We start from the raw sequence: 16,454 nt of genomic DNA, 5'->3' as shown, positions 1-16,454 counted from the left end.
TGAGGAAGGAACGGGATCGAATAAATGAATACTCAGGAGACAGTCTGAATACCTGAGAGCTGCATTCAAATGATCGTTAGGGACGAGCAACAATCTAATAAAAGCCACAAGTGATGGGATTTCAATCATCCTTGAGCCCTTCTTTATTCTTCCGGAAACATGCAGAGATTCCTTGTAGAAAAGGAAGCATTTCCTGTTCGATCCAATGTCGGAAACTCTTTTTGGATAAAATGATTAGGCCTACAAACAAATCTTGCATTCATCTCCGGAGCTGCAAGAAGAGATGATAGACAATGGACACGGCTGCCATTGAAATGTTTTTGCTGCAGTTAAAACAAAAGGGGAGCGCATAATTAGGCAATATTACCTGAGCAGGTAATACCCCAGTAATGCCCCCCCCCCTGAAAGGGTAATATTGCTATTAGTACCCAGGCATGTGTACACCATTTCTCAACTTAAAAAAAAAAACCTACAAAACAAGATGGCTGCCATGGATCGGGTCGAAGGGAACTACACATAGTCCCTTTTCCCTTTCCATGTCGGCTAGTCACGTGTCAGGGACGCAATGGGAACACTACTGTTCCCGTCGCAAGTGAGGGACAGCAGCGCAAGGTAAATGGGGAGGTCATAGCGGGAGCTAAATATGTGGAAAAGGGGTCGGGCATGGGGACGCCAGAGCGCAGGGGCACATTTACCTGATTATCCGGCAGGGGAAGATGGTGGCCTCCACGTCTGTGGAGCCCGTTCTGACCCTCCTCATTGGATGGAAGGCCGAAACCACACCCCTGTCAGGTACTAATAGTAAGCATCTGTGCCATGCCATTGAATCTGTGTAACCTATGGTTCAGATGCTCAAATTACAGCAAATGTCTGTGACTGGTCTCACCTCAAAATGCTTCTTTGTTATGTTGTGCTGAGAGACATAACCTATCCTCTCCGATTGCCACCTCCCAATAAATGAAAAAGCCACCTACCTAGCGCAGTGATCTCGAAAAAGGGTGCCAACCGTTCACCAAAAAAACCTAGAGGAAGCTGACGACTGAAGTTGGTAGGCTTAACATAAGGCATTGCTGGAGCTGAGAGGGTGGTAACGCAGAGTTGGCAGGAGAATTAATGATTTGGAAGGAAATGCAGTGGAATAAGAAGTGACTGAAGAGGATGTGAAAGGGATCAAGACTCCAGGCTGGAGAAACAGGATGCAACAAAGATGGAGAAAGCACAATGGAGACACATCCCGCAAGGAAAAAAAGCACAACAACAACTGGCAGAAGGCATTGGAAGGAGGTAAAATAATTGAGGAGAAATTCTTGAAGCTTTGCCAAACCAAGGCTACCTCTTGATATAGTAGCTGATGATCATGCTTCCAAAAACATCCCACAAAGGGAATGCTGCCATGTTGCCTTGGGGTTTGATGTACAAAGTAGTCCGGGAACTGCCATCTTGATATGGGCAGGATGCTACCAGAGGCTGTCATGTTCCTTGCAAAGTGCTCAAATCCTTCACAAAACCTGGCACAGGAGCCTGGCCCCAGGCCAGTGGTGTCAGAAGGGCAGTGGGTCCCAATTTTTGAAGAAAATAAATCAAAGCTCTAAGTTGCTATGGCTGGCCCAGCGCTCCCAGTGTCTTCTCCTCCAGAGTGACCACGACCACGGCTAGTGTGGACGAGTCATGACAGCAGGCAAAAATTCTCCTGAGGACAGAAAATGAGAAATGTTTTAAAACAGACAGAACGCCGTGGATAAAGCCCGAGAACTTTATCCAGGAGACACTGCTAGCGGACCGGTGAATGCACAAAACCAGTTACCGGACAAGGATACTAATACATCCCGTGATTAGAAACCGATCAACGCCCAGTTTCTGAGCTCGTAGACATTGAACTAAACCGAGAAAAGAAATATACGTACATAGAAGGATTTCTCGAGCCCTAAGAGCGGCGATTACGCAAAATTCAGATCCGGAATCTGGACATTGATAGCCACTAGCAGTGGACGCCGAAGGCAAATACGTGAAGAGACCCTGAATTCTACAGCCTCTATACCAACACACCCCAAAGCCATTGATCCCTAGACATCTAAGGGAATTTACAAACCATGTAACTACAAGGTCAATATAACGGCATAGATAGCCACAATTGACCCCTCATGACTAGCCCTGATATACAAGGGGACAGCATCCACCAGAGACAAACCTTACGCTCATACAGTTACACCATACAAAGAAAACGATCAAACCTTTGCCTTTTGTCAAACGTGTAAAACTGGCGATATGTATGTTTGAACATTATCACAATCAATGTGACTATTTCGACCATCCTCCTGATGATTGTTCCAATTTCAACAAATGAGAACAGAAACATGTTGAGTTCAAAGCTCTAGTATATTGATTAACTAGAGTTAGAAAATGGTACTCCTTTCTAGAGTATGATAACAGGAAATTAGCAAATGTGCTGAATGTTATCCATAATCTGCTGTGTTCATTAACTCAACACTAGTCTTCATCCAAGAAGACACATTGTCACTATTAGGATTGTGTTTTAGAATGCGTTTATCACTATACTGACAACCTGAATTGTCCTTTATGTCAATGAATTGGGTTTTTGATTAAATGAACATTTTGTACTTTGATCAAGAATAGACTAATTGAATATTTTGGTCTAACTGTTGCAAAACCTGCTAACTACCTCTTGTTATACTAACTGTCTATCTTCCCCAGAATAAGGTAGAGCGCCCACCTAGAGTGAGCAAATGTGGGGTTCCCCCTCTATATATATACGGAAAATGACAACCTTCACATTGGGTAGGTGGCTATGTATAATATAAATGGTGAATATGGATTTAATATTACTGCTGCTCATTCGTGAATTGGTGCATGTCCCCTAATCTACCAGGTAGCAATGGCATGCAGATGCAGGGTTGTACATGCACAGCTATCCACCATAGGAATATCGTCCAGACTGACCATCCAGGGTATCTGAGTCATATTATAGACACTGGCAGCAAAGGGGACCCCCAAATTGCCGAGGGTGTATTGCAAAGGCTGGATCATGCTTCTTGCCCCTTTGATTGGAGAGATCACCCGCTTTCACATCACTTTCTTGCTGAATACCACCGTGGCTGTGTATTCTCCCTCTCTTCTATAGCCCTCTCTACGTTTCTCTCACTTCCTCTCTGTCTCTCTGTCTCACCCATATTCCAATGTGTGTCACCTCCTTCTCCCTCTTTGCCTCGTCTGCTCCCTCACTATCTCGCCCATCACGGTCTTGTCAACTCCATCTCATCCACCCCCTCTCTATTTCATCCACATCCCTCTCTGTTTCAACACCTCCCTCTCTATCTCATCCACATCCTCTCTATTTCATCTATCACCCACTCTCACCCTGTCTGCCTGGTCCATCTCCCTCTCATCCATCTCTGTCTCTCTCTGTTAATGGCCACCTTCCCCCGCTTGCCTCCTCTGTCACTGGTCTGCAGGCAAGACGACGGTGGGTGAGAGGTACACATGCTGCAGCATTTTATTTATTTATTTGCATTTTTAAAGTGCTCACACAGCCCGCGGTATCGAGGCGCTGTTACTGGAATTGTGTGTTAGTAATTGGTTTTCGTCTTAGTTGCGTATTTATAACTCGCTTAAACACCCAGAGGTGTCTAAGCGTGGACCCGGGGATGGAACCTGTGTTGCTTCGTGTCCTCTTGCTTCCAAGGCAAACACATTACAGCTGAGCTACCCTCCCGGAACTCCTCGCTTTAGTACCCTGAGGTCTATCCCTAAGATCGACTTCCTCTTAAAATATATTCTGCCCCCCCCCACCCAGCCACACCCCCGCTCCCGCCTGCCATTAAATCACTTCACATTAGGTTTCCATTCCATAGCACACAAAGCCGTTTCCACAGTACTTAAAGATATACAGAACAAATCAAATGTTATCCTACCTATTCCTATCTGTGTTATCTGTCGACAATTATGACTATCCAGTCATGTTAAAAACGATCTGCCCTTTTCCGTAAGGTATTCCTGTTACAGACCTTAGCAGCTTCGTTTGATGACCTCATTTTGCAAGGTTCTCAAAATCATAGCAGCTTCTAGCCAGTTTCTAGCCAACTCAGTGCCCAACACTAGAATGCGCCCCCCCCACTGTTACACGTCACTCCCGCGTGACAAAAACCCCTCAATATCAATAAATTATTGGTATGCAAATGAAGCTGGTTTCATTACATTGTTAAATCTACTGTGAAAACACAGCTGTTGCTGCTCGAGTAAATGGTTCTTCTGTCACCTGCTCTTAGGGGAGGCCTTCCTTGACTGCAGTTTCAAACTGTCCATAGTGGAATATATTATTTTCAAATATAAAGTTATCATTCTGAGGTGAACTGTCTGGTACAATCCTATTGTACTCTTTCAAAATACCTCTATGAGTGTGGAAAATAGGACAAATAGCACCAATGAGTATTCCTGTCTGCTTTGCATTAAATTACAGAGCATTTCGGGAATATACCACTGATTAGAGATCTCTATATTTAAAAAGCCTTTCATAAAAGGGTTGTATGTGTGAATCTCTAAATACATAACAGGCATATTGAAATGTTAAGCACATACTGTGTAAAAACAAGGGCTTGTTGATTGAGTCATCACTTATAAATTGCCCCCACTTTCAAGGCTATCAACACAAAGGGCGAGGGCACAGGATGTGTGTCTCCAGAGCAGTACAGCATATGCATTCCTTTGTTAGAACGGAATGTACGTGCCATAGTCCTCTGGGGACACGCACCCTGTACCTGTGGAGCTTTTTCTCTGCGGTGAGCACAGAGGCTCATTCTGCGCCTCCACTGATCCAATTAGATCTGCTGCCCAAGCAGCCACCCGCTCCTACCGCCCCAGGAAACAGGTCTGCACAAAATGATGCAGCTGTGGGGAAATACCAAAAACCAACTATCCAGTTGTCCGTGAATTTGTTTTTAACGGGGCATCAAATCTGCTATGTGCATTTCCCAGCTCAATGCCCGGAATCCGCCAATGTCTCCACCCACATCAGTGTTGATGCGGCAGAAAGGCATATATCTTGCAGATTCTGTCTTCTTTCATGTGTGCGAACTGCAAAGAACATGTGGAGCCCGCATGGATCTGCAGTAATGAAGGTGACGACGGGAAGAACTGCCAAAATGGAGGAGGCACCCCGATAACCAGGGCAAGGGCCTCCCTCCTCTTCCCTCCCCCCATTTTGGGGGCTATGGGGGGGGGGGCTGCTGGACATCGTGGAAGGAGCGAACGAGAAGAGGAGCAATCAGCTGAAGCAAGCTCGTGGGCCGCGGGGCTGGTGTCGGAACAACGCGCAGAGCCGCCTTCGATGTCCAGAATTCAGGGAAGCAGCCGTTCGGAGGGCAGCCGGAGCTACGGTAATCAGGAGAGCCGGAGCGGAGTGGAGGAGAGGAGAGCAGACCAGCGGCGAAGAGCAGCGAACAACGAGGAGCACGGGCGGTCCCGGAAAGCAGCGCCTTCTGTGTAAGGACCCAAGAAAGGAGGAGAGTTGGGCGGAGAGCGCCTGCATCGGGCCGGCCGCCTGGGTGAAACAGACTCTCGAGTTGGGGAACGTGGGAGCAACTTTTAAGGTGGATAGGGCCTCAGAGGGTGAACATTTTGAAATCAGGCACTTGTAAATTACTCAGTTGGGAACGTGTGAACATCCTTTTTAGCACGAGGAACTGTAACGGGCTGCAGGGGTGAAGAATACGAGCAATTTTGCAATACTGTGGCTAGGGGCCGCCTGGGTGAAACGGACAGACATTTGTTAATTAACAGGTGGGCTCACATAGAGAAAAGGGCTCATCCAATACTCCTACGATACCGGTTGCTGCGCAAAGCGGGCCCCGTGGTACGGAGGCCAGAAGGACAGGCTAAGGGGGCTGCGCAAAGCGGGCTCACCTAGGTCATCAGTACAAGTTTTCAGAGGGACCCTGCTGCATGTTTGAGCTGCGCAAAGCGGTCTTAACGGGGGAACAGCACAAATATTCAACGGAAGACCTACAAGTAGGGTGAGCTGCGCAAAGCGGGCTCATCTGGGGGCACGGCACAAGTGTGCTAATGAAACCAGTGGTTTCTGTGGGCTGCGCAAAGTGAGCTCGCTAGGGAGAAGCACCCCAGGGGGACATCTACTGACATTTTCACTGCCTTCTGAGCTAAGAAGATGGAGGTTCAGAGCTAGGGCACCAAGGGGTTTACTTGCCCGCAGAAGGATCTGGAGGCATTTCCCGCCATGGCTCGGATGGCTGCCGACAAGCATGGCACAAACTGGATGGAGCTGGTGACATCCCAAATGGGGGCAGAGGTTGCTGGGCTCAACCAAAGGGCTGAATCACCACTCTTGTTCCCAACCACATCGAATGAGGAGGCTTGAGTATAAGTACATTCCCTGGAAGAGGGTGAAGAAAAGGAAGAAGAGCACATTGAGGAAGAGGATCCAGTATCGAAAAGGAAAAGGAAGAGGGTCATGACAGAGAAAGCCAATGGCAGCAATGAACAGGCTGACGCTGTCTGGAATACACAAAGCAGCAGCCAATAAAGGAAATAGTGGGGGGAGGAGTTTGTAGTCGCAACAGCGCCTGTACCTGCTGAGGCTCCAAGGAATCGTGGCGGTACCCCCAACCGGCCCGTAGCTAATCCGGCGGTAGCAGCAGAGGGCCCACACCTTGGAGATGGTAAAAGGTATGTTCATGCAATGTTTGCAGGCATGGGGGAATGGGAGTAATGGGCAGATGCTGTGTAATAATATTAATGCATTCAACCAGTTGGGCAGAAATGCAGAAGCAGTTCACCTTCAAGGGGAGAACCTGGGATCAAGAGAGGTGGGCCCCGGGGTGGGGTAGGCATTGCCCGCGCCTGGGGCAGGTCATGTAGTAGGAGTGGGGTAGCTGACAGAGGGGGGGCCACCGCCAACAGGTCCTCAGACGGTAGGATCGTCTTGGTGGGGTCAAGGGTCAGCTGTAGCGGGGCTCGCTCCTGGGAGCCCGACATGAGGGTGGCCAGTCAGGGAATGCAGCCAGTAGCGACCCCAGCAGCCAGTCAGGTTCAGGGTGGAATGGCAAACAATATTACAGTATACGGGAGGCCTATGCCTCACTTTGCCCCTGAAAGAGTTGCAGTGAATGCATTGGTATTGCACATACCCTTTGCATACAAGGAGAGGCTATGGCGGAAGGAATTATTGGAAATTTTGGAATTAGTGGGGATGGAAGCCATGGGTGAAGGGTTAAGGGACTTAACAGAGAGAGAGAGAGGGAGAAGAAGGAGAGAGAGAGGCCAAAGGTGGAGGCCACTATTCAGAATTGGCTGAGGGCTTTTAGGATGTATGCTACCATCATGTTAGAGAAATTCCCGCAGGATGGGGTAGCAACGATTGCGTATGAGCAATACATTCATGAGCAGTATCTAAAACATGGAGGGGATGCCTGGCTCAACTATGTTAGAGGGTTTAGACTGAAGATGCAGGTGTGGCCACCTATGACCTGGGACGAAGTACATAGGCAAGATGGTACCTGCCAGGGCATCGGGAGAAAAGGTTCAAGGGGAGAGGCCACAATACGGGATAAACTGATGGTCTTACCCACACAGAGGCACGGGGTCTTTGTGAGGGAATTCCTCCTGGAACAACCGTTCCAGCTTCCAGCGGGAGCAGCCTGAATGCTGGGGGTTTGCAGAGGGGAAATGTGCCTTTGCAACGCTTGTAGATTCAAGCACGCAAAGGGCAAAGGCTCAGGGGGTCGCAGCTCCACAGTCGGGGAAGGGAAACAGCGGAGCAGTGCCAAGCCCAAGGAGAAATCGAAGCATGATTAAAAATCATTTACCCACACCGGTACGATTGCAGGCCATGGTTCCTTTTCTGAATGTGTATCATAACATTAGCGATGCTTGCTAAAATTCCATGGGAAGGTTTTAGGTGGGGGTTCAGGATTCCTTTCACCGGGTCGGTGGTTGCCAAAGAGGCATGCAATTTGAAGTCGGCATTGGCGATGCCGGCGGTATTGGCTCAGAAAGTGGGAAAGGAAATACTATTGGGGAGGGTGGCGGGCCCTTTCGCCTCCCCTCCTTTGGAGAATTGTGTGGTATCACCGTTGGGATTGGTCACCAAAAAGGAAGAAGGGCAGTACAGAGTGATACAGCACCTTTCCTTCCCGGAAGGTGAATCCGTGAATGAAGGCACTGCAGAGGCTCACTGCAGGGTGCATTATGCGTCATTTGATGAGGCAGTAGAGATGGTGAAGGCGACAGGGAGAGGGGCCTAAACGAATGAGCAAAAGTGATGTAAGTTGGCGTAACAAATGGATAAATGCCCAGGTTATGGCGGGCAGCATTTCCGATCACGGCCCTCACCTCCACGTCCCATACATGACACTGCCCTCCTCCACTGCTATCCCCTATATGTCCTAATCCTATCCCCTATATGTCCTGTACCCTTTCCTGAAAACATTTTGTAACTCCTTGTTTTCTAACTCCCACCTTTTCAGACTTTGAACCATGTAAGGTGCTCCCAGTGCCTCTGGGTAGGGCCAGCGCTTAACAAAAATAAATAAAAATAAGAAAAAACACTATGGAGATATGAACATATTTATTCAGTGATTGTACAGGAGGGAAATATGAAGAGTTTAGATGACAAAAAAAGAATGTTGAAAAGTCTTGAAAATTGTTGATAAGAAACTAATTACCCAATTTATGAAAAATGTGATAGAAGGTTAAGGTGACATTGCAGCGTGAAGTGGATTTTGATGCCCATTAGAGGAAGGGCATTGTGTATGAGTACCTGTAGAACGTTATGTAATAGATTTAATTTAAAATGGATATGTGTGTCTGCCATAATGTATATAGTGTCGCTGATATTGTCCAAACAAGTATGTAGCAGCCATGGTTAGATGCGCGGTTAGATGGTAGAGTGAAGTCTCATTAAATATATAGCGTTTCTCCTGAAAACTGGGGTAATCCCCCTTTGAAAGGTATAGGGTAAGTGCTGGTACTGTCGCATTGAAATAAGTGCTGGTACCATCAAATTAAATGGATCAGTGCCAGTTTCGGAAGCGATGAACTGTTTCACATCTCTACTGGGAAGTTCTGGTACTGTTCAAAGAAAATCACAGGAGCTCTACTGTCAAGATGTGGCACTGCCTAATAAACGCATATCTTCTCTGCTGTTACTGTCCCATTGAAGGTATGGCAACCCCACTGAGAAATGCTGGTACTGTCCCACTATTGTACAGCCTGGCCCACCCTTGGCCTCTCTGCAGAAGTATTGGCATAAAGCCAAACGTTTTTGCAGGTGGAGCGGGAATGAAACAGAAGGGACGCATATCCCATTCCATGACCCCCACCCAATTACAAAACTTTGCAAATCTGGCAGGTGCAAAACACCTGGGGCAGGGCCCTAGGCCAGTTACATTTCTCTAAACCTGGGCTTTACTTTACGATAAAATGCTAAAAACCATGCTATTCAATTAAATCCACTCCCCTCCATATTAACCTGTGCCCAGCTCTTCACCCTTCAGACCCACCCCTCTCTGCCTCCTTGTAACAGCTGCACTCAGAGTGTAGACTGGTTACATTACTGTCAGCAGACTCACTATGACCCACTGACCACAATCAGGCTGTATCTCTGTCTTCTCCCTTGTTTCCTCCCCACTGTTTCTTGTCTTTGTATGTAACTAAGTATGCCTTCTTGTAACAGCACCACGATGCCCTCAGGCTGTTTGTGCGCTATATAAATAAAATTCTGTTTTCCGTGCGAGCTTCCGGCTACTCTCGCCTGCCAGGGACTTCACTTTACACCTGCACTGAACCCCACTGTCTCCTGCATGCTTTCTCCACTTCCAATCTCCATCCCCACTTTCCTTGTAGTGGCCAGCACTGCACCCTCCTCCCAGCAACCTTCTTGACTCCCACACGCTTTCAGGTGGAGCCATTAAAATAGAAAAAGTCGCTCATTTCCATGGATGACATAAATACTGTATTTTGTTTGTGTGCACACTTGGCTCACCCAATACAGCCCTCACAATGAGGAATTATTGCTTAAATATATCAGGGGTCGACAAAAAAATGTAAACATAAACAATGAGAAAACGAGGTTTGGAAGCAAAACATAGCAGCAGCAGAGTAAACATGGTCTATAGAACTTTCTTTTACTGCTGAATTAGAAGGACACCTGGGCTCTAAATCCAGCCTTGCCACTTGTCCAAATTGTGAGGTTCAGTGGATCAACAAGCCCAGACCTAAAACAGGTAGACTATAGAGGTATGCCCCCTCCCCTTTCATATCTAGGCACAAATGATAATAGTGTGGAAACGGAACTGAGGAAAGATGACGTTTGACTTGAGCAAGAATAATATGACATTATAGGGGATTAACCCGAAAAGTCTTGGATATATCAAATGATTGAAATGCAGCTATGGACAGCTACACCCTATAACAGACAAGACAATGGATTAAAAGGGTGGCAATGCATGGTTGTGAAAGATGACTTGCACCCAACAGCCATTCAATATAGTGCACATAGTTTGCTTCCCAACATTAAATTCTTCCTGTTTTCATTTCTCCTTCAGGCCCTCGGCTGGACATTTGTGCTGCTAATGACCATGATGGCTTTCCTTGCTCGGTCAATCCGCCCATGCTTCACTCAAGCGGCCTTCCTCAAGAGCAAATACTGGTCGCACTACATAGACATTGAACGCAAGCTCTTCGACGAAACCTGCACCGAGCATGCCAAGAGCTTCGCCAAAGTCTGCATTCAGCAGTTCTTCGAGAACATGAACAAAGACATGAAACTGGTGCACCCGCACCTGCAGGAGCCCAAGGCGCCCGAAAACGAGGAAGAAGAGAAGCTCTTGGGCATCACGGACCAGGGGACCATGAACAAGCTACTGCAGAACTGGCACATCTGCAAACCAGCTCTTAACCTCAACCAAGAGGTGCACCAGAACGGAAACGGGTGCCTCAAAGAACACAACGAGCTGAACAACTTCACTCTTCCCAAGAAGGAGATTATAACATACTACAGCAAGGTCTGAATTTGTGCCCTAACCACGGACACCAAACAGTACAAAGTTTGCATTGAAATTAAGCGCACAACTTATATGGTTGACGACGTTTGCGCCGATATACCCTGCAATCACACCGTGAGATGATACATGCAGCGAAAAGAGGATGCAGCCTAAGGAGGATCTCTGATCATGTGAGATCCGTTTGGGATCTCATTTGTGGTTGAATTCTGGCTGGAAAATGTACTTGATCGATTTAAGCGAACATGAGCTTTTAGATGCGGGCAAGAGACTTCTTTTTCGCAAGAACGATGCGTCCAATTTCACTCTGTGAAGAAGCAGGCTCACACTAAATGGGAGGCAAGCTAGTGTGGAACATTGAAAGAGATGGTTCTAAGACATGGATTCGTTATAATGAAATATATTTAAACTGTGGTTAATGATATTGCATCAGCAATGATCCAAAAGGATTCCACTAGGTGATAGTGACTTTGTATGCTAGGCAGTATTACAAAAGAAAATCTCTAATACCTAAAAAGGAGCTTCCGTAGAAAGCATTTTTTCAATATTGAATGTCGAAACATGTGCGCGCTGCCTTGGTTACTCCTGCTTTTAGTTAGATTTATCAGCAGGGTGAGAGGTCAGCTCATTCTGACATTGTATAGCAATGAGAAAATGGCAGATGTCTCTTACTGTTTAGAAGAACCCTTCTGCTCACACAGATTTTTCATTATGTTGTATCTGCAGGATTGATAGGTATTTATCCATGGATTGTTCTTAATAGCGCATTTTACTGCCAACCCATGATGCATTGATAACCAAGTCTACAGGTCCTAGAATACAGAGGTTCAGTGAAATGACATGTGCTTCCACCCTAGTTGGTTAAAGAAGTGGTAAGTGTATCATACAGCACATTTGTGCAATGCCATTGTGTGGTTCAAAATGTAAATAAAAATATAGTTTTCCTAATCTGTGTCGCGTGACATGGATCCGTGCTCGTAGTTCCTGTTGAATCATTGAGCTTGCTGTTATGTGAGTCTTTTAGGTCCATTATGATATGGATAGGTGCGATGTGTGCGTTAATGTAAAGAATAGTGCCGGAGATCTTGTGAGGTCAAGGGGTTTCTTTTGTATATGTGGTCCAATGTTCAATGTGCCATGTTCTACTGTTCCTGATCTTTCCTCTGAACCATTAGGTCCATCTCAGCTTTGACGGTCTTGGGTTGCCATTTCAATGTGACCACACATTTCTTCTAGGCTTGGTCTTTTCATACCCATTTTGTGTTTTAGAGTTATTGGACGAAGGAGCATCCACAGCAGGGTTGTTTCCTATTAAAGACTTTTAAGTCATGTCTGAAAAAACTAAAGTAAAGCCTCATGTGTCAAGATGAGTTCCTGACACCTGTATGTGGCACACATTCAAGAGTTCCAATTGCATGAGCCATCTAGAATTACTGACTTTCTTGTTACCTAATTTCCCCGACTATTTTCATCCATCCCATGCTATTTCCTGATTTGAGGCTGGTACATCATGAGGTGCATTGGATGTAGGTAGCTCAAGGCCTACATAATATATTGGCAATTCATGGCAACCAGATTTTACCTTACAAAAAATAGGTGATGAAAGTGCACTGAAAACTGTTAATAGATTGAGGTACTAGTAAGCATGACTTGCTGGTGTTGCTGTCCAAAATACACCCCAGCTGACTATCTAGAGAAGCAATTCAGGATGGTATAAATCGATTGGCTTGTAGTGCACACAAAATGAGAGAGGACTTAAGCAATGTGATTGTCCATAAAAGAACTCAAAATAAAAAGAGCAGACTCTGAATGCTCGGAAGGGTATTTGATTTGAACATTGACTTTACGAAATGCCTGTATGTTTTTGTGTCTTAATCACAACATTTAATTCCAATGTATAATAATTTATTTGATAATTCATTGAAACTGATCTTTGGGAAATAATCCAGACCATCCTCCTCACAGGAAAAAATGTTAAGGCCACCAACTGTTCCGGGAAGCACCATATCCAGGAGATATTCACCCCTAAACATAACAATAACAGATAAGAACAATGGCTATATCACTATATGAACACAAAAGTCCATATTGCTTCGTTATGCAGGTCCTACTTCATATAAACGTCTTCATAGTGAAACAATGGATCAATAGCCACAAGGTAAGTAATGCACTGCTCAACCTGACTGCCCCTTCAAAAGGAAGAAAAGTGAAAGAGGCAACTGAACCTAGTGAAACATGCATAGCAGATGAAATAAACCACGTACTTACAAAGTACCAAAAAACTTTTCACTTGATGGGGGAATAAGGGCGGTAAAAAACGTTGACCTACAAATACTGAAAACTAAGTAACTAGAAGAAAGATTCCTATTGTGTGAAAATGAGTACAAAAGTGGGACAAAGGGGTAATAAGCAAGATAGAAATTGTTCAATCCAAAATTGCATATAAGTAGAATAGTAAAAATAAAGAAATTACATATATGCATATAAAAAGAGATGAAGCTATTAACAAACAAAAATTGTCATTAGATACTCAGAGGAAATCAGTATAATTGTATGCAAGAATCAATGAAGAACACATGCGAGTAAGGAGATCACTCAAGTTTAAAATAAATTTGTCAATGTATGTTCATCAAGAGAAGTTCTGAAAACGAATTTGTGAATTTAATGACCTTGTTGAAGGAAATGTCCATCTACAAGTGCTCTAAGATATTTTAAATCAATATTTGAACAATGTAATTCTATCCATTTTTCACTTCCCTGGTTGCTGGGCCTATGTCGTAAAAGATGCATGGACATTTAATGGCAATAAATACTTTGTTACTGTCTCAAGTGGCATACATTTATAGCTTGATAGTTGTGTCAGTGTTGTGTGCCAAACTTTATCTTCGTGGTTGAAATGATCACAATGTTGACAGTTCTAAACATGGAACTGTGCCCACTCTTGGTCATTGTAGAAATTATCGTTTCCTGGCACATAGTCTGTCTGCTTTAATCACTTTGTTGAATGAAGTGTTACTACATCAATCAAAGAAAAGTCTGTGTTGAAATAAAATATAATTCAGATGAACCTTTCTTAGGTTAAGGTATAAGTAGTTCAATTTGGAAGAAACTGTTTGATTTGAAAAACCTTTGTTCAACCAAAGTTGCTAGGTATCCTATGTTGATCAAATGTGTTATCATTATTTGTTGTTGCATTTGTAGATCAAAGCAGAGATTTCAAATCCCCCTTATCATTATTTCTAAATGGAAAATACTAAATCAGATCACAGAATGCTGGAACAATTTGGTGACCTTCCAATTTATACCTATTCACACAGTAATAATCTACGCAACAAAATGATTAAAGCAGACAAAGTAAGTGCTGTGAAACCATTTTTTATACAACAACCAATAGTGGGTACATTCCAATATTTAAATGTTAAAAATGTAACAATGTAACAATGTGATCAAAGGAAATACTTTCAAACTACAACCATACACCACCTTTGATTGTAGCAGTGGGATTTATACCACCAAATGTCCCTGAAATCTTAATTATGTTACCATGTAGGCTACACAATCAAGATAACAAAAACCTGATAGAATGAGCACCATTCAACCCGTCATTTATAAGATCTTAGATTATCTGAAGTTTGACATTTTCTTTACAACATCATTCAATTTCCCATCTTTCTAGGTATATATTCTGTAAAGCGACAAACGCAGTGTGGAAACACTTAAAACACCTTATGGAATGGGACTCTATAAACATTATGGCCTCATGGCCTTAATGATAAAATAGCTTGATGTGTTTCATTTGAAGTTCAGTGGTCTCTTTGCTATGATTTGTTGCATACACCACTTTTCGTTTCACCTGGATTTCTATCTACATCTTTAATTTATTTATAAATACTTGAAATCTGGTTTCTATTTTTTCATTATATGACTTGTACGCATTTTTGGATCTAATTTTCTTTTCTATCATCTCTTCTTTTTTCCCCTAAATGTTGAACTGGTTTTCACAATATATTAATACTTCTTCTATTTCCAGTTGCTTGGCGTATTTGTGGGTCTACACCGGCAAACAGACAAGGAATTGACAATTCTCTAAGGAAAAAGTACTTGGTGCTTGGTGCACCTCTTGCAAGGATAACAAGGTTTTATTTCACAAATAATGAAAATAGCATGTCAGTAGGGGCATTCAAACCCGACTGCCATGAAGCACACTGGTTAGTTCAAAGCAGGACAATACATTTTATATGCAGTTGTCGTCACACATGATGCGAGCAATATGCAGTACTAATTCCCCCGCTCATTGGCCCTCCCCTATGTAAATACCACCCGCTCCATATGGGATGCCAAGTGATTGGGTATCATTACTTTAAGTCAATCCCATTCCACATGACCCACATGACCTCTGGTCTTGTTACTGTTGGGTCCCAGAGATGTGATTGGATCCCCAACTGAGACTGCTTTTCTCTCCACAAACAACTCATGTGATGTGCACCTGGTAGTCGTACATGTGCTCGGTGGATAGTCTTGAGGTTAAATTGCCCCTCTGAAATGCGAGGCACTTCTTTGGATCCCAGACACATAGGTGCCCCTCCACACCTCCCCGCTACTGACCTAGATTTGTTATCTTCACTCTGTGCAACTCGCAGTACAAATCACAAGAAATCCTGCTTTGTGCTCCCCCTTGGCAACAGCCCTCTCCCTGGACCTTCACCTGGGTTCTGCCAGGACCACATTAATCAGTTACCATGTGAGGGATTTAAGAGTTCTAATGGTGGGCATCTAGTAGTTCAAATAGAGTGACCAATATCATGGCGGCACCAGGGCCCTGAATCTGAGCAGAGCTGTTTTGGAGGTCCAGGACCTCTGCCCTGCTCAATCCTTGCTCAGTATCATTTGCCAGCCGGATAATTTACCATTTTACAATCTGGAGCCACTTTGAATTTGCTGCCATCTGGACCCCAGATAACAGGATAGATGCAAAGAACACTTCCGTCTTGCTGAACAGCCGATACTTGTCTGGTATTTCTTTCAGTGCCTTGAAGGAATCTTCAGATAGTTCATTTGATCTCCTCTTTTGTCTTTACAGTGACCACTTTCTCTTTGTCTGCAGGGACTGGCATATGGGTTGCTTTGACTGTGCAGTGACAGTGGTCAGTGCTATTGCAAGGTGTGCTTCAGGAACTACAAGTATGGCTGAATGCATTGTTGCCAATGAGCATACGCCCCCCTTCTTGATGGTGGGAGGTGCAAATACACCCACTGGCCACACATCTAGTACAAATCCATTAATGCTGCAGTGCCTTTGTTTATTTCTGGAATGTATATAGTCTTGTTGCCCCTATTGCCACTGGAACGCTGCCAAGGCCTTTGAAGCACAGTCTAAATTCTTCTGGTGCTTGCACTTTCACAGGGGCTTCCCTCATTTCAATC

General features: G+C 44.6%; 1 protein-coding gene across 1 annotated transcript in view; it reads left to right on the top strand.

Annotated features, from left to right (window-relative positions):
* LOC138473168 (calcium homeostasis modulator protein 1-like) overlaps positions 1 to 11,978 on the top strand; it is an 88,227-nt gene extending 76,249 nt beyond the window's left edge. Inside the window, exon 2 of the mRNA XM_069611710.1 lies at positions 10,575 to 11,978. Coding sequence (XP_069467811.1) covers positions 10,575 to 11,039 — 465 coding nt within the window. The 3' untranslated portion in view covers positions 11,040 to 11,978. The remainder of the gene's footprint in view (positions 1 to 10,574) is intronic.
* The last annotated feature ends 4,476 nt before the right edge of the window (positions 11,979 to 16,454 follow it).

This window comes from Ambystoma mexicanum, chromosome 8, assembly GCF_040938575.1.
Source record: "Ambystoma mexicanum isolate Mex_15411 chromosome 8, UKY_AmexF1_1, whole genome shotgun sequence".
Lineage (NCBI taxonomy): Eukaryota > Metazoa > Chordata > Amphibia > Caudata > Ambystomatidae > Ambystoma > Ambystoma mexicanum.
Note: the sequence above shows the minus strand (reverse complement) of the source record. Positions and strands in the feature narration are given on the sequence as shown.